Here is a 23,170-nt window from a genome sequence, read left to right on the forward strand (position 1 = left end):
GGCTCTTTAAGAAGCTTCACTGTAAAGCAGAACAATATTGGTTCAGCGGTTAGCGAAATCCTTAGAACAGATCAGACAAAAAAACGCTTACTACTTTATGTAATAGGATAATTTTGTATTTAAAGATATAAATAATAATACTTTAATAGTGTGTAACAATATATTTTGATTTTGAGTATTAGAATTGTTTCAATCATAAAATAATGTTTTGGAATACATTTATAAGCAAATCGTTTTAATTAGGGCTTGGCAGTCGCTATTCAGTCGCCACTAAGCCTTAAATTTAAAACAGTTTAGATACTATGCATTTTTTAAATAGAGGTATTGCCATTTATTAGAGGTATTACCAATATTGGGTAAGGTCTAACATTCGAGCTAAGTCTTTAAAATTGTAAAAATTTGATTGAGGCTTACTTGCGGCTTACGAACGGAGCCCTGGATTTAATACATTTACTATTGGGAATTATTTTGATTCAATTGTTTCTATGAGTATGAGTAGTAAGTGCAGTCAATATTCTCTAAAATGGCTATAACATTTGGAATGATAGTGCAGCTATTACCTTTTATGATACAAATAAGGATTTTAATTGCCAATTATCTGAAAAGTTTATATCCTTGAGCTAAAATTTTTTTAAATTTGATAACTCTGCCAACCCTAAATCTTCATGCGGTTTTTAATATCTTTGTTATGATTCAATCCACGCATATAAAGATTGCTTTAATCGTTTTCCAGGTCCCATAACTGTGCTGCTAGACCTTTATTTTTTAAAAATCGGTTCAGAAATAAGGATTTTAGAAGCTATAATATTAGAATATTAGTTGTTTGATCCTTATCCTATTGGGGAGTCTGATGGAGGTCAGGAACAAAGCCTAAAACCAACCCTAAGACATTTATAAACCTTCCCTTAAAAGTGTAACCAAATTGGAACAGTATTAGCAAGCTGTTTTCGTTATCGGCCGGCCGGAAATCGGCCGACTTTGGCCGGATTCGGCCGATTAACATAATCGGCCCAAATTTTCTTCATGTTAAGTTTAAAAATATCGTATTCGGCTATTCCTCAGCCGATTTAGTCGTCTAAGGTGGCAAAAAAATAGTCGTAATAAATTCAAATCCGTTGACCAATCTAAGATCCGTCCACTGGTTGTCGCGTAACGATGTTTTTAAAGTTGTAGACATGATAATAATTGCATAAAATAGAAGTAAAATTTAAAAATACCGTAGCCGGTTATTCCTTGGCCGATTTAGTCGGCCAAGGTGGCAAAAAAATAGTCCTGGTCGTAATAAATTCAAATCCGTTGACCAATCTAAAATCCGTCCACTGGTTGTTGCATAACGGTGATTTTAAAGTTGTAGACATGATAATAATTGCATAAAATAGAAGTAAAGTTTAAAAATACCGTAGCCGGTTATTCCTTGGCCGATTTAGTCGGCCAAGGTGGCAAAAAAATAGTCCTGGTCGTAATAAATTCAAATCCGTTGACCAATCTAAAATCCGTCCACTGGTTGTCGCGTAACGATGTTTTTAAAGTTGTAGACATGATAATAATTGCATAAAATAGAAGTAAAATTTAAAAATACCGTAGCCGGTTATTCCTTGGCCGATTTAGTCGGCCAAGGTGGCAAAAAAATAGTCCTGGTCGTAATAAATTCAAATCCGTTGATCAATCTAAAATCCGTCCACTGGTTGTCACGTAACGATGATTTTAAAGTTCTTATAAATGCTGCGTATATTATAAATATAATAATGTCGTCTTCGAAATGAAAATTTTACTCTAAGAAAATTTTTGATGTGATTTAGATGGACCTTTTAACATAAAATTACTTTTTCATAAACTAATTATTATTTAACTACCTTTTTTAAAGTAGCTGCAACCATTTTCCACCCAAAAAAAATTATTGACTGCACTTAATGAGTAGTCAGTTAGAGGTACGAATATTTAGTGGTTTTAATCATTGTAAATCATATAGTATTTCTACATTTAAGCAAAACATTTTACAAAGTGAATTTAAATCAGAAGTTTACACAAATATATAGATGGATCAAATTTGCTAGTTTAATCTTTTGTTTACAAGTACAAGTATTATAATGAACTAAAGAATTAAAATTTCCCTCCAATGTTGGCATTTTCTTCAGCATGGAATTACATATCACATTTTAGCCAGGGCATTTTAACCCATCCTCCCCAACCCCGTAAAATTAAAGGGGTTGGAGAAACCCCCTAGATTTTTTCCTTCTACATCCCTCTTTTTCCTTCAGATACATACCCCTAAAAGTCCGAGGAGGATGACAAGTGAAAAAAGTCTCATACCTCTTTAATTTAAAAGGTGTGTAAATAAAATTACACCCCTCGCGCACCCCCCTGGCAAAAAAACATGATCATTATCATGTTTTTAATTTATGAAGTTAATATGTTATTACATTGATTTGTGTTATTATAAGAAATAGTTTGATAAGGTGGTGGATATAATAATCTCTCTAAATCTGTAAAACACGGGTATCTGAAAATAAAACAAATATTAGTTATTTAATGTGTCTAAACCATGGTGATTTTGGTCTTTATACTTAATTCCTCTGGGACCTCTAAAAATCCGGAACCTATACCTGCGGTGCCGGGCTATCCTGTAAACATTATAAACTAACCTAACAATTTGGAGGTGGTTCTCTACTAGTCGACTATGTACTTTGGGGGAAATCACCTTTACTTTAAACCTTTTCTCATATTTTTAATCTTAATAACATATTACAGTTAAAGGTTAAAGACCTTGCAATTCAAATAGTGCCCTTTCTTATAAAAAAGGTTTCGTGACTTTAGGAAATCTAATCAATTGGTGAAAAATTGTATTAGTTATACATCTCTTAAAAGTCTTTTTTTATTTTGTTATTTTGCCGTGCTTCTTAGAAACAATACTGTTCTTTTTTAAATATTAAATTATGTATTAACAAAAAATATAAAAATGTGTACCTATCCATCTGTTCTCTATGATAAATCCATTTGTTAGATATCCATTTGCTACCATACAGTACAGGACATCCAATATGTAGCATTCTAGATAGAAAATAATTTAAGAGATGTTTCTTTATTACCATTATAGAGTACAGGACATCCAATATGTAGCTAGATCTAGATACGTTTTTGACAACATCACTTATTGTAGTTCTAGTGGACCAGTGCAACAAATTGTAATAATACCTGGAGTTTACATCACTGATTGTAGTTCTAGTTGACCAGTACAACAAACTCTAATAATACTTGGAGTCAATATTACTGATTGTAGTTTTAGTGGTCCAGCACAACAAACTCTAATAATACCTGGAGTCAACATCACTTATTGTAGTTCTAGTGGACCAGCACAACAAACTCTAATAATACCTGGAGTTTACATCACTGATTGTAGTTCTAGTTGACCAGTACAACAAACTCTAATAATACTTGGAGTCAATATTACTGATTGTAGTTTTAGTGGTCCAGCACAACAAACTCTAATAATACCTGGAGTCAACATCACTTATTGTAGTTCTAGTGGACCAGCACAACAAACTCTAATAATACCTGGAGTTTACATCACTGATTGTAGTTCTAGTTGACCAGTACAACAAACTCTAATAATACCTGGAGTCAACATCACTGATTGTGGTTCTAGTGGTCCAGAGCAACAAACTTTATTAATACCTGGAGTCAACATCACTGATTGTGGTCCTAGTGGACCAGTACAACAAACTTCCAGCTTCTGGCGGGACATTTACATCCACCTAATTAAGATTTTTGGGTGAAATATCACTTTCGCATTATGAAAGTTAACAGGAGACAATTTATTACTACAGCATAGACTGCTCCTCCCCTTTAGCTTAACTCTTCACATCTTCTTTAACTTATTGTTGCTTTAAAGTTTAACATATACTTAAAAATGGACAATCAAACCCCTCCCATCTCTTATTTTTCATGTTTCGAGCCCCTGTGGGGTCTCTTTTCATGATCATCCCTGCCAGAATCTACTAAACCTTACTTAACCTAACTTAACCTAAAAAATAGCATAATACCTTAGGAAAAATTGTTCTGCCGCCAGCAGGAACATCTGACAAGTATACCATTGTTGTTATAATCCTTCCACCACCTAGCAATAGATAGATAGATAGATATAATATAGATAGATAGATAGGCAGATAGATAGAAACATACCCGGAGTCAAGAATGTTTGATCTTCATCTTGATGTAAGCTTATAAATCCTCCCATTCCATAATTCATTACTTGATAGTTTTCTGATGCATATCTGAACAATAAACAAATTGTTGTATTCCCGAAAATTATTAATACATAGATGTCCTAGAGTAGATGATTTAAGATAGTGAATCCTAAGACGATTAGGCGCCATGTATTAGGGAAGCATCCCGATAAACAAGTCTAAAGATTTCAAAATTGTATTCAGTTCCTTTTAACATAATAAGTAGAATCAATGTTTGTCAATGTTTCTTTGTGCGTCTGCTTTCTTGAGCTTCGCTTTCATGGATGTTGTCATTATTAAACTTTTGTTTACCTATAATTTGGTGTGAAAACAGTTGTTTCAGTTGCAAGCTGAATTCTCATTGATACCTTTCTAGCCCAATCATTTGTTCTTTCACTAAAAAATGGAATTTAATGGGTGCTCTAATAACCCCCAAAGTTCATAAGTTCATAAACATTAAGATACATTTATATTAAGTCAATTTTAAACAATAAATGAACTACAACAAAAACAAATACTTTTTCCTAAGCTAAAATAATGGAAGGATCAAATTTTTTTAAGTGAAGAAAAATGATAATGCTTAAATAATAAACCCCCAATATTTATAAACTTCTGAAGGAAAATTTTTAAAAATAATGATAATTTTTATAATTTTGTCTACCTAAAATATTTAATTTTTGAAGACCTTTGAATACTCATTTCTTCCTGTATTCCTTGATAGAAATAAGGGGTGGTTCTCATCCTTCCTCTAAAATATTATTAGTTATTTCTCGCACAGTATATTACACAGTTTTCCGCAAAAAATATATGATTAAAACTAGTTTTGCTTGCCCCGAGGAGCTGAAGGCCCAGGTTCCAAAATCGGTATTAATTTTATGATTTTTATATTATTATTTGTGGAAAGTTGTCGATGTAATACATTGCTATACAAGATTTTTCAAAATGGCGGAGAACCGGTTGTAATCCAGCGGATTTTGATTAATTTTGAATCCATACTTCAATAGTTATTTCTCACATCGTATTATAAACGGCTTTCCGCGGATATAGAATGTACAATTATAAGATTAAAACCAGTTTTTCTGGCCCCGAGGTGCCGAAGGCACGGGCTAAAAAAACTGGTTTAAATCTTATAATTGTACATTTTTATATTCGTAGAAAGCTGCATATAACACGATGCTAGACATAGTTTTTTCGTATGGATGAGAACCGGTTCCTATCCACCGGATTCGAATGAATACGAGAAAGATTATTATCATTGCTGCGCTATTCAAAGATGAACTGAACAGTCAGTTGTAAAATGGGATTTGTTCTTACTTGGATCTTACACCAGATTATCAATTACTCTAATAAAGTGAACCTTGAAGCTGGCTAAAATAACGATCTCCCCATAAACCCTTTTTATACAATCTCCTCAACTCCTACTGGTTTAATGAGCTGACCAATAAACTATGTCCATGTTAGCAACTTAAATTGATGACATTTTTTCTTTTGTCATAATATTCACGTTTTATTCTACATCCATCGCCGTAAAACTACGATCTATTTGTTCTTTTGTTCAATAATGATTTTTTGTGCTTCGCTACCTATGGAAGAATTCATGCTTGCGGTGTTATTATAATTCCAAATCAAACCTGGCTTGTTCTTGGACATCACTAATTTCATCCTCATACATAAAATCATGAATTTGAACTATAAATGGTTCAGCATTCATATGCTCTAAACAAAATTAAAATCTATTAAAAACACTCAATACTATAGGAATAATATATATTAAGTAAAGTTGTACAATCCAAACGAAAAAAACTTTATCGGGTGTTGGGGATCTTTTTCATCTGATGAAAATTGCTTTCTGCTCTTTTGTAGCGACTTTGCTTTGTTAATATTTACAACGCTATTGGCTGGTATTCAAATACCCAACTGAAAGTCGGCACAGGGTCCACGAGGTTGGGGCATACAGTTATTAACCTCTATTGTATTTTTATCCAATAAATGTTTACTATTTTTCAATATCAAATTACTTAGTTAAAGTTTTAATTTTAAATGACAATTGTGAGCAGTTACCTGTTTTAAAGGGTCCAATTTTAAGATATGGATGTTCAAAATTCAAATTAAAACAATATTGTTCTGTCGATGTTTTTCCTGGTGGTTTTTTTGTGTTCTAGATAGATTGATATTAAAATAATATACAGTGTGTTTTTTTTTATGAGAACTTTTTTGAAAGCAATTTTACCCCACTTATAGTTATCAGAATTTAATGATTAATGGCTTATTTTCTTTGTTTTTTAAGGCAATTAATAGAACAACAAAAAAATATTTCAGTTTTTATTTAAAAAGTACAGTAAAATCTAAATTTAAAAACTTAGGTGTCAACATATAAAAATGGTTTTAGCGCATTTTTCTTTAAAAAATGTATTTTCTGTAGTCGACTTTGGGGGGCCAGTACTCCCTCCCTGGTTGAGATATGACCTTCAAACTTTGATATGTTCTAGTACATGTCCCTAATAGTATCTGTATACATTTCTAGCTCTATATCTCAACTTTGAAGTGTTAAGCAGCCATTCTTGCAAAAGGTTGATTATTTGAGCATAAGAAAAATGCGCTAAAACCATTTTTAGATGTTGACACCTAAGTTTTTAAATTTAGATTTTACTGTACTTTTTAAATAAAAACTGAAATATTTTTTTGTTCTATTAATTGCCTTAAAAAACAAAGAAAATAAGCCATTAATCATTAAATTCTGATAACTATAAGTGGGGTAAAATTGCTTTCAAAAAAGTTCTCATAAAAAAAACACACTGTATATAAAATATTTAGACCCTTGTTGATTTTGGGATTCCTTACTTTTGTGCTACAATTGACAAATATTATTTTTATTATATGTATTTAACCATGCTAAAGTTGAATAAATGTTATGTTATCTTATTCAAATAGAAGAAAAATGCTATTCTAGGTAGCATTACCAACAGACAGAAATAAGAAATTTTTTTAGGTTGGATGCTTATTGGTCACAAAAGCTTCACACAAAATGAAGACCTTTATATTTGAAAGTATTTTCCCATATAAAAATCCAACATTTCCTTTAGCATTATCGACATGACAGACCTACAGACAAATAAATGTATAATAGGGTTAGGTAATGACAAACAGACAGACTAACGGACATTTATAACTTTTGGAGTGAATAGAAAAACATGAAATACTAACCTTACACATATCAACAATTTTGTCAAAATTGAAATACTCCTCACAGGCTAAAATAAGCAGAATCATATATACTTTTGATCTATGTTAAAAAAGATAATCAAATATTTTCTTTACTTGTTTAAAAATAAATAGTTTTATATAAATCCTATTAAATAAAGAAGTTAGTCTGCATCTTCAGATCTTAATAACTACTAAATATTTTGAGTTTACTATTATTAGTTAATATACACAGAGGTCCTGGGGTAGTTTTAGGCTAATTTATTTTAAAGTTTTGGGATGGTTTTAAGCTATTTTTCAAGCCAATCTCTGGCACTTTGAATACGAAGCCCCTAATGCTATGGGCGTAGCTGCTAGTATTCCTATACTTCACCCCGAGCCTCAGATGAGAGCTGGGGAAGAAAGAACAATAGCTTAAAACAAACCCAAGAAACTTATCAAGTATGCCTGAAAAGAATTACACCTTCGGATCAGCAATATCCGAGACTTAAGCTTCAGACAAAAAAAATTACTATTCACTAACGGATATTAAAAAGAAAAAAGATTGAAACCAGTATTGTTAGCCCCGAGGGGCCTAATGTTCATTAAGTTTATGATTTTATTTTAATATTCATGTAAAATTTTGAACAGTTTTCACAATGATTACCGGTTCAAATCCTGCGGATATTAATCGGTTTGGAAGTCCTACTGGAAAATTGCTTACTAAGTGCCATTTCTTCGCCACTTTGACAAAAGTGATTTTTAGATTCCTCATATACTGACTGAAATTCATTACCAGCTGTGGATGATGTACCGGCGCCAACCTAAATAAAATAGAAACAAGGATGACAACATCCATAAGTTGCAAATCACAAAACTCATGTATGTTTTATTGTTTATTGAGCTCCTTAATTATGGGAATTTCAGCAGTGTATCTTGAATAGCAGCCGAGAAAATCACGTTTTCCCCACTTTGTCTATTGCTGACGGGCAGACAGACGGACATTGAAAATTATAGAGTAGTTTCCTTAATAAAAAGAACAACAATATCAAGTCTTCCATGAAAGCAAAGCTGAAAAAAAATGAATAAATCAATTATGGCAACCAGGGAGTAAGGGAGGGGACAATGGGCAATTTATTCAATTTAAGAGCTTTTGCTGAAAGACAATGAAAACCATATTTATCCAGAAAATTGGAATAAAATAGTAAAGTATTCACGGTAATCTAATTTAGAGAAAAAAAATTGTTCTAAAAAAAACTATACATGTAAATTAGGTTACCAGTACATCACACTGCTACCAAAATTCAAAAAACAATAATTTTTATATATTAGGGTTTTTGATTGTTTATTACACAAATATCACAGTAGAGTTTCTATCTATGAAATTATATTTCCCTGAAAAAAAATAATTGTGAGAGCCAGCCGAAATAATTTTATTCCATATAATTTTTTATGTCTGTTAGAAAGTGTGTTAATTATTTTTATTGATTTCTGTCTGCTTGGATCATAACATATTCAGCGGCAAATATGCGCTAGTCCCCAAAGTCCCCAAAATCTTGCTAATTCCTTCACGAACCACGAACACTTTGGGCAGGTCTTCAATGTTTGATACTCCTAATAATTGAATATCAAATCCATTGTCCCCTCCCTTACTCCTGGATGGCAACAATTCTGAATTCTTTTAAAAAAGTAACAGTTTCTTCTTTAAATAGGTCCCGTGGAGGTTTATAACTATTTTGGGGAGGGTAACACAAACCTACAAAGAGAAATCGCCCCTAGAAAAAATTTAACCTTTACTTTTTAAAATTATAATTGAATGTTCTATATATTTTCTTTCTGTTAAAAAATATTATAAAAACTACTTACAGGGTGTTTAAAAGTGAAATATTTTGGTAGAATGACAAGGCTGGGATTTTCTAATAGTTCATCATGTCTTCTCTCTGCATCTCTAAATAAAGATAAATCATTGTTATTTTAACCTCAAATGATCATTATCATTTTATCTGTGTAAAATTATTGTTGGATTGGTTTGGACAATATTACTTTGTACACTTCGACCATGATCCAATCATATCAATCAACGTTTTAACCCGCTAACGGCAGAACGCAATTGTAGTCTTTAGAAAACAATATCCTACGCAGGGATACTCTGTACCCAATGTAATCTAACCTAATCTGACTTAAAGTAAAAAAACAAATCCTCCTATTTAGATTTATAGAAGGGATTCTGTGCTTGACTATGCACTTAAAGAGAACGCGCTGTTTGAATAGTAACCTGGCTAGATCTTGTAATTCAGGAAATATTCTGTACCATTTTATCTCACTATCTAAAAAAGATAAATAATTTTTAAGATATTTTTCCAGTATCGCTTTGAAACCGATTAATATATGCTGAATTAGAGCCGATTCTCAGCCATGCTGAAAAATCATGTATAGCATTTTTTACAGCAAATTTATCATTAATGTTAAAAGATCTTAAAATTAATACCAGTTCTGTTTGCCCGGATCTTCTTATAATAATTTTTAATTTTAATATCTGCGGAAAGCTGTCTATAAAATGATGCAATAGATAACTATTCTTGCCAATCTAAGAGGTATAGATCTAATTTTAATCTATCTTTGATGTTAGCAGCTATTTTTGTGGTTTTTAGTAATCAGTCACTCAGTCATAAAGATTATTTATAGCTTAAATTATAAAGTATTGGGAAGTCGAAAAAATATAATACAGTTGTTATTTTTTTCTGAAAGGTTCGATTCCAGAAACATTTTCTGTAAGCTAAAGACAATTACATTTCCTTACCTAGCCAATTGTGTTGTAAAGCAGTTTCTGCGATCAAAGCCGCATCTTCGGCCCTAAATAGTTTTACAATGGATTTTTAAGGATACTAAAATGGATGATAAATTGATGTACATGTTTTATAATTTCTGTTAATTGGTGGAAACTTTGGACAATGCTATTTTAGGCGAATTATTTCAAATAAAATAAAAGCCTCTAATGTTTTTAAGCCAACAAATAAAGGATGTAATATTAAAACTTTGGGTACCAGAGAAATTTAAAGCTACCAATTCATTCTAAAACTTTTTTAAAATTTTATCAGTGTTTTATATTCAAAACTATTCAATATGTGGGATCATAAAAAAGTAAAGATATTTCTACCTACTAGGATCTAAGTATTATATGTTAAACTAGCGCATGCGACCCTAGCATCAATGTATTTTGTTTTAGAAGGGGTAGGGAAGGCAGAAAATATCCTAAACCCTTTTCAACACAAAATGTTATAAGTTAGATAACCTAAAACCTTTCTGGAACATATAGAATCTTCCATAAAATAGAGAATTAATCGGTTCAGTAAAGATCAAATCATTAGCTGAAGACAAATAAAACCTTACTACTTTAGATAATAGGATATTTAATACAACAAACATAACATCTACAAATATGCGAATTGTTCTATATTTTATGGTGAAAAGTACAACGAACCTTTCTTTATGCAATACATGGTAATACATACAAAATTCGCGAGTCGGCTCCTGTTTTTTTCTGGCTCCCAATATCGAATCTCATATGTATTATAGTAAAGATTATAAGCAAATTTACATATATATTAATTTACCTTAGTTTAGAAAATGCCTGATACACTTTTCCTTCATATTCAATCTTACCCTAAATAACAAGAATCTTATTACAAATTTAAACTAAACTACCAAGCTATCAGATTCATATATTGTTACAACAGCACAAATGTTATTTAGAATCTTTCATATGAAGAACAATAATATTACCTCCGACTTTTACGTAATTACAAGAATAAGTTATCTTAAAGTTCTTTGTTCTTAACAAGCGGCTGCGCTCCTAGCATCTAGGGTTAAGTATTTGAAGGTGTATGAAAGAGAAATGGCATAAAAACCCAGAGACTTAAATCTTAAATTAAAACATCTTAAATTCATCCCAGGCCATATGCAAATCATTACTAAAATGGAGAACTTAATCGGTTTTGTAGTTATTGAAATCTTAACCTACAGACAAAAACAAACTTACTATATCAAAGTAATTTTTGTTATGCTTTTACTTCTAAATAAAAAAAAATCCCTCCTCAAACACGGGAATCACAAAATAGATCCAGTCCTCTTGCTCTAGTAGAAACTGAGATAATATGGTGGTGTTTAACCCCCCCCCCCCCCATAAGAGTTTGACTGTTAAGACTTTATACCTGACTTATGTCCATGGGATCTTGGTCGTAATATCTCTGAAATTAAATAATAATGGGATAATTAGTAAATTACTTAAACTTTTTAACAAAGGATCATACATGTTCTTTCATAGGAAAGACAAAGAATAAGAAATGTATCTTTCCCCCATGCAATGTGTATAAATGACATTATACCTTTTGTAGCTTTTGTATGAGAAATGGATTTGTCATATATTTATCCTACACCAGATTATCATGTTCTTTAATAAAGTGAAGCTTGTAGCTGGATAAAATAACGTCTTCCCTCATCCAACCCCTTTACCACATCCCATTCCCTCGTAAGGGATGGACGAACTGACCAATAAATGAGAGGGGACATAGCATTCAAAATTTACGACAATTTTTCCCCTGTCATAATATCCACGTATATTCTACATGTATTCATATGGTGGGGGAAGAAAGGGTGTAGATTTGACTTACCTGAACATTGAGAATTCCCATAGCCGCAAGTTCTCTACAAATTTCCCAGTCTTGAAAATAGTCGGCTATACTCTCTAAAGAAAAAAATAAAATATATGAGTTTGTTATCAAATAAGAAGAACAACATCTATAAGTAGCGAAGCACAAAAAAGCATGGATAAGAATACGGACAATGACATGGTGATATAAAGAACATTTGTAAAAATCTTGAATAGCGAAACCTTTCATCAAAAAAAAATCGGCCGCCTATCTTGAATATCAGCTAAGAAAATCACATTCACCCCATAGCGTAACAGACTGACTGACGGACAGAGGTACAAAGTTAATTATAGAGTAGCTTCGCTTCTACAAAAATAAGGGTTAATAAGATCTTTTTAAAAATCAAATCAAGTAGTACCTATTATTTCCTTAGCTTTCTTATCTTCCAAGTCCTCCTTAATATTGAGCCAGCAAATTGAAGTTCTTTTCAACAGATTATAATTATCAACTGGATGGTTTGGATCGGTTTCCAACACGATTTCTATACTTTGCTCGTATTCTCCTAAAAAATATATATGAAAAAAAACTTTTCTGTAAATGTAATGACCTTTAGTAACGCTGTAGAAGTTTAATTAAAAATATATTTTAGAGTGAGGCTCCCAAACCGATTTATAACCACTGGATTAGAACCGGTTCTCGGCCATACTGGAATTGTATGTATAGCATCGCATTGCAGGCAATTTTCCACGAATATTGAAATAAAAATCATAAAATAATACCAGTTTTGTTATAATAATACTTTTTCTTTAGCAAAATTGAATCCCATAGAATACGACTTTTAAGAAAACTGCAAAAAAAAAATAGGTTAGATATGTATATAGAAAAAAGTATAGGTTCAAAGAAAAGGTGACTTTATAGATATAGATATGAATTAAAAGCAAATAACATTTTCGAATTAAGCATTTTTACCTAAAATGTCTTCTACAGATTGTTTCCCAAGATGTTTAATCAATTTTTCTACCATACCAACTTCTTTCTCATGTAAAATCTTCATATCTAAATAGGAATGGATGTTATATATACGTTGATATTATGACAGTGGGAAAATTGTCTTGAATAAAGCTTGCTAACATACGTTCATCCAGTAGGTAAAAGGGTAAAGGGGGTGGTAGCCTGTTGCCCGCTGCGGGTTTCACTTTGTAGAAGAAAAAAATAAACTTGTTAATTTTCTTTGTTTTGTTTGTTTGAAATCGAAATTTTTATCTAACGTCAGGGATCTGAAGGGATAAGACAATAGCCGATAAATTGATCCCTTATGATGATATACAGAATTACCCCTCCGGCAGATTACAGTTAGTGGTTGAAAAGTTTGGACACTGAACTTAATGAACCAACAAATAAAAATTTAGTAAAAGTTCCAAAAGTTGTTAAGCTAACAAATAAGGAAGAGGTCTTTTTAAAACTTCAGGGACTAGTGTAATAAACAGCCAATTGTCCCCTCCCTCCCTGATCTAATCTAGTATAGTCTAAAATTCTGACTGTTGAAGAGGGTAACTTTTTTTGACCGTACAAAATATTTTACCTTCAATGCTAAATGCTGAATGAACTTTTTGCATCTCTGACCTAAAACATACATAATGTTATTTTACTTACTAATCATAACTAAATCATAATGAAGATTATGGCTTATTGGTTAGAGGATAAAGCTCAAGATATTTGATCCTGTTGAAAACGTAACGAACACTTATGAAAAGGATTGCCATTTGTTATCTTTAACTATGAAGGACAAGTGAACATTTATATCTATAATTGAAACATTAAATACAAAACCCTCGTAAGAAAAAAATCTGCAATATAAAATGTTAATAGAATAAAGTAATTAATTTATAAAATATGAATTTGTTAACTTAAATTCATAAAGGGATATATAACAATTGCAATAGATGTAACATATCTAAATATTACTGAAGCACTGTAAAAAACATAGATGTTGAACAACAATAAGAAGGCAGTACTTCATGTGATGGACTTGATATGAGTATGAATTTAAAGTAAGAAATATCAGTTTAACTCAACCAATGACAAGTGTTGAATGTTCCTTTACCCTCCTGCTATTGGACATTATGTCTCTTGATTAACTCTATTCTTAGCTGCTATTAAAGCTCGTACTATGATTTTTCCTGTCAACATTCTCATAATTATGAGGCATATTTGAGTATAAAACATCCATAGCTTTGAGACTTTTTTTTACTAATTTCCAAATATCTTTCTACCTCCCTATTTGAATTTGGTATGTGTGTAGATAGTTTACTTACAAATTTTCAATGATTCCATCACCAAACATTGTCTCAAACAATTCAGGGTCTGTTTTCTCAACTAAATAGTTTAAGAATGTCAGATGAAAACAATGAAATCATTTGATGGAAATTGTTTACAAATATGTCCATATAAAGTTAACAAAGTCCTCATAAATTTCCTAGAAAAACTAAACACTAAACAGGGGCTGTTAATCAGCCAATTAATTCCATTTGATATTACCAATAATTAAATATTTTGTTGCGTAAAATTTTTTTTTAGATGGACAGTAATAAAAAGCCATTTCTTGAAGTGGTACGCGGTCATACGCAATGTTGGAAGGGTAAAGCAAATTTCAGATCTCATTTTTCACTATTTGATTTACTTATTTTCTCTATAAGATAAAAGCGATGCTTACAAGGTTATCTAATTTGCTATGATATGAAGATTAATTTCAAACATTGTGTATGACCGCGTAGGACTTCGTAAACCGGCATTTTGTTACTGTCCATGATTTTTATGTAGCTGAAGGGAAGTGGGTAAGAAAATGGGAGAAACAATATAAGAGGGTTATGAGGAAATTGTTTGTCATTATCTAGTCCCTGACAATAAATATAAAATTTGTTTACTTACTATCCTCCCTAGGTCTGATAAGATCAACTGTCCAGAATGTATTTTCCAAAGGATGAGCATACTCATTGTTCTCTTCAAACATACCAACAACCTCCTAGTAATAGTTTTTTTATTATAGACAGATTTCCGCAAGTACTAAAATGAAAAAATATTAAAACAAGAATTGTTAGCACAGAGTGGCTAACAAACTGTTATTAGTAATTATGATTTTTATTTTCATATTTGTGAAAAATAGTCTGTAATACGATGCTATACATGATTTTAGTATGGCTGAAAACAAGTTCTAATCCAGCTGTTCTAATACAGTAGATATTATTCGGTTTCGAAGCCATACTGGAATAAAAGATACACTATTCAAAATCAAAAGTATGAAATGACAATAGATTAATTATTACTTGTATCTTACACAAGATTATCATTTATATACTGTACTAAAGTAAAACTTCTAGCTGGTTATAATAACAATCCCCCATCCGCCTCTTTATCCCATCCCCTCCCCTCATACTGCATGAACAACTGACCAATAAGTGATATCCATGTTAGAAACCTAACTTGATGACAATTTTCCCCTGTCATAATATCCACGTATATTTTATATTAATTATTTTGGCATATCCTTCATAAATTAAAATCTACCATTTTTAATTAAAAATCAAAAAGATTGCAGAGGGGTGCTATGGGAGTATGGGAGTGTTGCCACCACCATCATAACAAAAGAAGTACAAGTAAAACCTTAAGCTCTGTAACATTAAGATAGTCAGGCATCCAATTACCACTTGTTGATAGAACCATTCCAGATCTAAATATATAATAATATAGTTGTTTCTCGATTTGTATTATAAACAGCGCTTCGCGGATATAAAATGTACAATTATAAGATTAAAACTAGTTTTTTTAGCCCCGAGGTGCCGGAGGCACCGGCTAAAAAACTGGTTTTAATCTTATGATTGTACATTTCTATATTCGTAGAAAACTGGATATAATACGATGCTAGACATAGTTTTTTCGTATGGATGAGAACCGGTTCCTATCCACCTTCGCGGATATAAAATGTACAATTATAAGTGGAACCAGTTTTGATTTTCGCAGAAAACTGGATAAAACACGATGATATACATAATTTTTCAGTATGGTTCTAATCCACCGGATATTAATAGGTTTCGCAGTGATACGGGAATAGTTATTTCTTTCATCGTATTATAAACCGCTTTCCGCGGATATAGAATGTACAATTATTAGATTAAAACCAGTTTTTTTAGCCCCGAGGTGCCGAAGGCAGGGGTTAAATAAATTGTTTTAATCTTATAATTGTACACTTCTATATTCGTAGAAAGCGGTTTATAATACGATGAAAGACATAATTTTTCAGTATGGCTGAGAACCGGTTCTAATCCACCGGATATTAATAGGTTTCGCAGTGATACGGGAAAAACAATTATATTTGTTGCTATAATAACATACAGGGAGGGAGGGGACATTGGGCTGTTTATTACACTAGTCCCCAAAGTTTATTTAACGATTTCGGATTCGTTAGCCAAACAACTTTCGGGACTTTAATGAATTTTAATTAGTTGGTTCATTCAGTTGAGTGTCCAAACAAGAGGTTATTATGATTTTCATCATTGTGGATGTACATCAATTTAGCTGCTATTGTCTTATCCCGGAATAACAAATGATATTTTAATTCTCTGAAAATTGCTAAATAAGACAAATAAGTCAAAAACAAAAATGAATAATTCAATGATCTTTTTACTATACGATACATTTTTAAACTATTTTTCAAGACAATTTTAATCCGGCAGAATTAAATAGGATTTGGAGCCATACTAAAAATGGTCTACTTACTTTACATGGACAAGTTGAAAAACTTGATTAGGTCTCCAGGTTTTATCTTCATGGGTTTCTACCATTTTCACTTTGAAAGTGACCTAAATAACATAAAAATTAACGGAAAAAATTACGCCAGTAAACCAAAATAATTATAACCCAATAATTACTATTAAAATGTTATAAGATTTTTTTTATAAATACTAATAATTTAATTCATTAACTTCTGGCGGATATGCCACTAGAGGCCTTTTGGGCACTTGGGAGAAATGGGAGGCAGTCGACAAACCACTTACAACCTTAGTTTAACATTTTTTAGGGGCCATTTCACATGGGAAGGTACTGGTACTCACCCCAGAAAAGTTAAAGAACCCTGTCGGTTCAGCGGTTAGCGAGTTCCTGCCAGTAATAAGGACAATGGCTGATAAATTGATGTACATTCCTAATGATATTACATAAAATTACCCCTTTTGTAGATTACAATCAATGGGTGAAACGCTTGAACACTCAACTTAATGAACCAACCAATAATAATTTAAAAGAAGTCCCCAAAGCTTTTAAGCCAACGAATAAGAAAACATATTATAAAACTTTTGGGACTAGTGTAATAAACAGCCCAATGTCCCCTCCTTCCCTGAGATCAAATTCAATACCGACATGCAGACAGACAAAAAAAGGATTAAATTTATAAAGGTACCTCAGGTAGAACCATTCCAGCTCCGTACATAAAACCTGCTACTTGGAAATTCCCTCTGAAACAAACATTATAAGTAATTTATTAAACAAAGATGATATCAGCAGTGAATTACAAAAAAATCAAGGATTAAGTCAAGAATAGATAATTTAAGAGAAAATAACGAAACCTTTTATAATAAGACCATTCGGGAATAGTCCTTTTCGTAACATCGCCCCATATGGGGCGATTCGTCATATTTTTAAAATTGCTTTTTATGGGTTATTTTAGGTTAGATTAGGTTATATTGGGTTAGGTAATTGCCCCACAGGGTTAGTTAATTGGCCCCGCAGGGTTAGAGCCCCCCTCAGGGGCTAGAAATAGTAGAAAAGTTATTTTGAAAAATACGAAGAATCGCCCCATGTTACGAAAGGGACCGACCATTCTCGTGTATTTTCTTATATCTTAGTTTTAAGCATGACAGACAGGCCGACGGACAAAGTATGTTGCATACTGGATGCTGGAAGGAATCTCCTTTAAAATTTAAATATCCATCTTGAAGAGCAGCTGAAAAAAACGCCTTTCCCCCATAGCGTTATGGACTTACTGACTGTCTGAATGACGTACAGACAGACAAAGTGAATTATATAGTAGCTTCGCTAATAAAAAGTTAATATTACAAGATATAGCCGAGAAAATTTAATTGGCAGTTTTCATTTATTATTCAAAACTGTAGTTTTCGCCATTTTATATCATGCTACGGACAAATAAAAATTACCTATCTACAGGAGCTCGCCTTCCTGGAATCACTAGTTTTAAAGCACTCTAGAAAAAAAATTATAAAATGTTGGTAATTCGTTTCAGACAAGTAACCTAAGAACTTTAAATCATACTTTCAAGTGTGGCTTCGAAACCGATTAAAATTCGCTGGATAAGAATCATATCTGAGCCCTACTGAAAAATCATGAGTTGTGTATCATATAATATACAATTTTATGCTAATCATTACATTTCAGGGCTAACAAAACAGGAATTAATCTTATAATTATTGATTTCTTTATCCGTGGAAAGCTGTCTATAATACGATGTGATAAATAACTATTATTAATACTTCGCCCTAAACACTAGGTGCTCCCTCGGTATCCACCAAACAGAAAACCCGCGACCGTTGCTCAACACGTAGCGCATCCGCTCGTCGTCGGGAAGGTGATAGGTTCGAATCTCGGTCCGACACCGCGTCATAACTAAAGACGTTAAAAATGGTTCCCATTGCTACTATATCAGATGCGCGACGTAAATAGTTAGAGTGGGGGGAATGCCTTGGCCTAAAACAGGTGCAACTCGTTACCATGCACAGTTGGGACTTCTCAGACAAAGGTCGTGCATCACAGAGAGTTAGTTGTCTGATGGGCGATTGGACGCTTTACACCGCATTCATAGAGAGAGGTCTAGTTACCTAGTACCCGAAGCGACACCAAGCCTCCTAGAGTTAACATTCACCAAGCAGAGGACCCGATTCCCTCTAAAGTAAGATCCTATCTGTTTAGCTGTTTGCGAGATATTTTTGTACAGACAGACACATTAATTGCTTTCAAAGCAGCTCTTACAGTGCCTAATAAATAATGACGTTATACATTACAAAAAAGAACAATGGTAGGCCAGTATTTACCATTTGTCAAATAGACTGTATACTAGCCAATCATTGGTCATTTGAATAGTATAACGTCATTTTTTAATAGGCACTATAGGCTAAAAAAATAATCATTTACCCTTGTTCTTTCCATAACTAGATGAAATTCCTCTCCATCTTTCATAATCTTGTGGTCATACCCAACCATTACTGAATCAGTCTAAATAAAGTTTATGTTAGGGTTTGTCATGGCATTCAATTCACATAATCAATACGCCTGTCTAACAGATAATCGTCTTTGCCGCCATGCTGGTTCTAAAAGCTAATATATGGTCTTTAGAATTTCTTTGTTCTGTAAATTTTAATTAGTAAAACTTCTTAGAAGTAAGAAGCTCCTTAAAGGGCCTATAAAAAATTAATTATAAATTACCAATGATAGGCCAATACACAAACTAAATTACCAATGGCAGGCCATTAAACATTTTAATTGACCAATGGTAGGCCAGTATGACGTTATTTATTATAGGAACTTTAAAAGGCATCTGAAAAAAAAATCGACAAAAACCCACATGACAAAATATGTACTGTTCAAAATCTTACCCTGAATTAACAACCATATCATACATTGAGGGAGGGGACAATGGGCTGTTTATTACAATAGTCCCAAAAGTCTTATTCTAACGTTTTCTAATTCGTTGAATTAACAACTTTGTGGACTCATATAGAATTTAATTGGTTGGTTCATTAAGTTGAGTGTCCAAACGTTTCAACCACATCAATTTATCGGCAATTGTCTGTTCATTACACTAGTCCCAAAAGCTATATAATATCGATTTTTAATTCGTTGGCTAAACAACTTTAGAGACCTTAGGAAATTCTGATTGGTTGGTTCATTAAGTTGTGTGTCCAAACGTTTCAATGACTAATTGTAATCTACAGAAGGAATAATTTTGTGTATCATCATTGAGAATGTACATTTCATCAATTAGCGGTCATTGTCTTATCCCTTTAGCTCCATGATCTTACCTGAACATCTGGGGGGAGAATTTCAAATTTTGGGCCATCAGCATCATAGTTTAATAGATCTTCAAATCTTGATATATTTGCCTGATAATAGTATTTGTTATTTATTAGTTTCATAGTCAATTATTAGGCTCAATTAAAACAGAAACTCTCTCTCTCTCTCTCTTTCTCTCTCTCTCTCTCTCTCTCTCTCTCTCTCTCTCTCCCCCTCTCACTCTCTCTCTTCTCCTTTTAAATATTTTTCACTCTCTCATTCTATTTTCATTCTCATTTATATTCCATATTTTATTAGAACTTTTTGTCATATTTTGCAAAAAAAACTATACCTTATTAATATTTAATTTCTCAGGATAAACTGGTGTACATCCTACCATTCGTAGGGTACCACTTGGACGTCCATCTTCATAACTAGATAGATAGATATTCTTATGGTACTACTATGACGTCCATCTTAATAACTAGGTAGCAAGAAATATAGGTATATAGATTATAGATAGCCAAATAGACAGATAGATTGACGGGGGTACGTAGAAGGACAAAGTGTCTCAAAAATCAGCCATGTGACGTCATAAAAAAATTTTAGTGGCTTTCTTTCCTACTTCTCCTCTCATCTCTCTCCTTTTAATGACTTTTAATGGCTGATTTTTGTAACATTTTGTTCCGCAACCGGGGGTTACATCCTACTATTTTTAAGGTACCACTTGGACGTCCATCTTCATAACTAGATAGATGGATAGATAGATAGATAGATAGATAGATAGATAGATAGATAGATAGATAGATAGATAGATAGATAGATATATAAATAGATATATAGATAGATAGATAGATAGATAGATAGATAGATAGATAGTTAAATAGATAGATAGATAGATAGATAGATAGATAGATAGATAGATAGATAGATAGATAGATAGATAGATAGATAGATAGATAGATAGATAGATAGATAGATAGATAGATAGATGGATAGATAAATAGATAGATAGATAGATAGATAGATAGATAGATAGATAGATAGATAGATAGATAGATAGATAGATAGATAGAAAGATAGATGGATAGATAAATAGATAGATAGATAGATAGATAGATAGATAGATAGATAGATAGATAGATAGATAGATAGATAGATAGATAGATAGATATTCTTAGGGTGTTTATAATACGTACCTTCCCGTATATCTAACATCTCGTATGTCTAACCAACAGTTTTCTTTTATAGATTTTATCCTGAAATAGATAATAAATAAACATAGTTGACAAAATTATTAAGTAGCGAGGCAATGACAGAACAAATTGTTTAAGCTTCAAAAAAGGTTAACAGCTGTATGTTCCAAGTTTAAGTTAAAGATTTGGCCATTCAATTTACATATCCTACATAAAAATTAGATAAAGTTGCAGAGGCTTATTTTCAGAGGAATCTCATTGTTGACAAACTTGACTTATTACTGTTCATTAAATATTATATTTAGAAAGTATAAACTTATCACTATTTTTTACTTATCTATCGTTATTTTTGGATATACTTGCCCTTGTTTTTCTATAAATTACCTTACTAAACCTCCTGTATAAATGACATCCTTTTCTAGGTGAAATAATTCATGTCCAAATGTTTCTAAAGTTACCTATTAAAAAAATATTGGTAGAACAAGGATGACAACATTAATGTGCATTGCATTGTAGCGTTTAAAGTTATAGTATCACATTGGTCGTGCTAGAAACTTTCAAAGTAAAGGTTTTTCATATTAGTCGGACAATATACAATGAAATAAAGTAATATGTTTTTTCGGTAAAATCTCGCTAACCACTAAACCGTTAAATTCTTGGCTTAGGGAAGCTTCACATATAGTCTTTGATGGATTTAGGCAATTTGATCAATTTAGTTTTCTGCTTTTCCACTCCCCCATAGATTCTAGGGCCGCAGCAGTGATTTACTCTATCAATCAAATACCTCCCACCCCCCATCTCGCATAACATTATTAATAAAATAACATTGTCACGTTGATAACAAATCAAGGATTAAATTAGTAATAGTATGTAATATACTAGCGGCTGTAGTCCTAGCATCCTTAGATATAAGAATTAAATAGCCTAAAACCATCAAGGGACCTATAAGAAGATTAATAACATCAATTTGTTAGGAAGTTATAGTAATCTTTAGCTACAGGCAAAAAAATCCTTATTTACTAAGTATATTTGCGATAACTTTTATTTAATGAAATCTTCCAATTTTTAACATGTACAAAACGGCCTGCTTAATTGCTTCAAGATCCATGTCAGATCTATATAGGAAATAAATGTCTATAAACGAGCTCAAGTTTTCCAAGGAATATTTGTTTAAAACTCATAGTGCTCCAATAATCCAAAATTAACTCTCATTGCCCAGAACGATAAGACCCATTATTTTACTTTATTAAAAATAAATTCCTTTTTTTAATTTCATGTTGCTATTTACCTTATATCAATGTATTTAATTTCTAATCATAAAAAAGAAAATTTAGATTTATAATATAATAAATTTAAGAAAACTCTATTTTAAAAGAATTCGATTGTGGCGACACTTTGTGTGTTCAAATATTAAACTAAAATTGTAATCATCATCATTAACCCTTTGGTGATGGTAATGTAAAGAAAAAAATATAATTTAAAAAATCTTTTTAATATCATTTAGATTATTAAATATTTACTTTCTTTTAGATAGTAATGCCGGGTGAGGAAAATAGATTTATTGAGAAATAGATATGCATATAGAAAACTAGCCAATAGGGAGATAATTATATCGAGCCAACTCTAGTTACTTTATATGATAGGATTTTATAGTGTAAAATAATTGAAAAGTTAAATCCTACCAATACAAATAAAAGAAACCATTTTGTCAACCACATCACTAGCTATAAACCACTATAAACACAAACTAACTTTTAACAATATATGCATCTAGAATATAGATGCATTTAAGTAGAAATGCACTTTTTAACTGATATCACATTCATCCATAAATTTGACTTTTTTAAGGTCTACAAGTGCATCTAAA

At 31.8% G+C, this 23,170-nt stretch overlaps 1 protein-coding gene across 2 annotated transcripts; it reads right to left on the minus strand.

Annotated features, from left to right (window-relative positions):
- Positions 1 to 2,373: 2,373 nt before the first annotated feature.
- On the minus strand, positions 2,374 to 23,170 carry LOC145327911 (prolyl 4-hydroxylase subunit alpha-2-like). 2 transcript variants are annotated; one of them, XM_080171442.1, is made up of 32 exons: positions 22,986 to 23,170; positions 21,688 to 21,761; positions 21,307 to 21,366; positions 20,460 to 20,541; positions 20,137 to 20,217; positions 19,250 to 19,330; positions 18,259 to 18,305; positions 17,505 to 17,559; positions 16,826 to 16,908; positions 15,713 to 15,779; positions 14,981 to 15,074; positions 14,368 to 14,428; positions 13,635 to 13,675; positions 13,022 to 13,108; positions 12,471 to 12,614; positions 12,074 to 12,147; positions 11,615 to 11,650; positions 11,018 to 11,067; positions 10,204 to 10,256; positions 9,679 to 9,730; positions 9,270 to 9,351; positions 8,200 to 8,227; positions 7,428 to 7,474; positions 6,285 to 6,381; positions 5,855 to 5,939; positions 4,885 to 4,971; positions 4,536 to 4,619; positions 4,180 to 4,271; positions 4,041 to 4,114; positions 3,673 to 3,752; positions 2,965 to 3,048; positions 2,374 to 2,500 (listed from the first exon to the last, which is right to left on the minus strand). In XM_080171442.1, the coding sequence occupies exons 1-32, from the start codon at positions 23,019 to 23,021 to the stop codon at positions 2,398 to 2,400; spliced, it is 2,301 nt and encodes a 766-aa protein (XP_080027568.1). In that variant the 5' UTR covers positions 23,022 to 23,170; the 3' UTR covers positions 2,374 to 2,397. The 2 variants fall into 2 exon arrangements, with proteins under 2 accessions (XP_080027568.1, XP_080027567.1); XM_080171441.1 differs by having other exon boundaries at positions 8,128 to 8,227.

Source organism: Acartia tonsa, chromosome 9, assembly GCF_053477335.1.
Source record: "Acartia tonsa isolate MP-2025a chromosome 9, ASM5347733v1, whole genome shotgun sequence".
Taxonomy (NCBI): Eukaryota; Metazoa; Arthropoda; class Copepoda; order Calanoida; family Acartiidae; genus Acartia; species Acartia tonsa.

Coding starts and splice junctions, on each gene's coding strand:
- LOC145327911 (XM_080171441.1), bottom strand. CDS start 23,021: ATGTGGTTGACAAAATGGTTTCTTTTATTTGTATTG. Junction 12,615..13,021: donor ATCTGTAGAAGACATTTTAG/GTAAAAATGCTT, acceptor TATATTTTTTAG/GAGAATACGAGCAAAGTATA. Junction 6,382..7,427: donor AAATTGTTGATATGTGTAAG/GTTAGTATTTCA, acceptor CAATCTATCTAG/AACACAAAAAAACCACCAGG.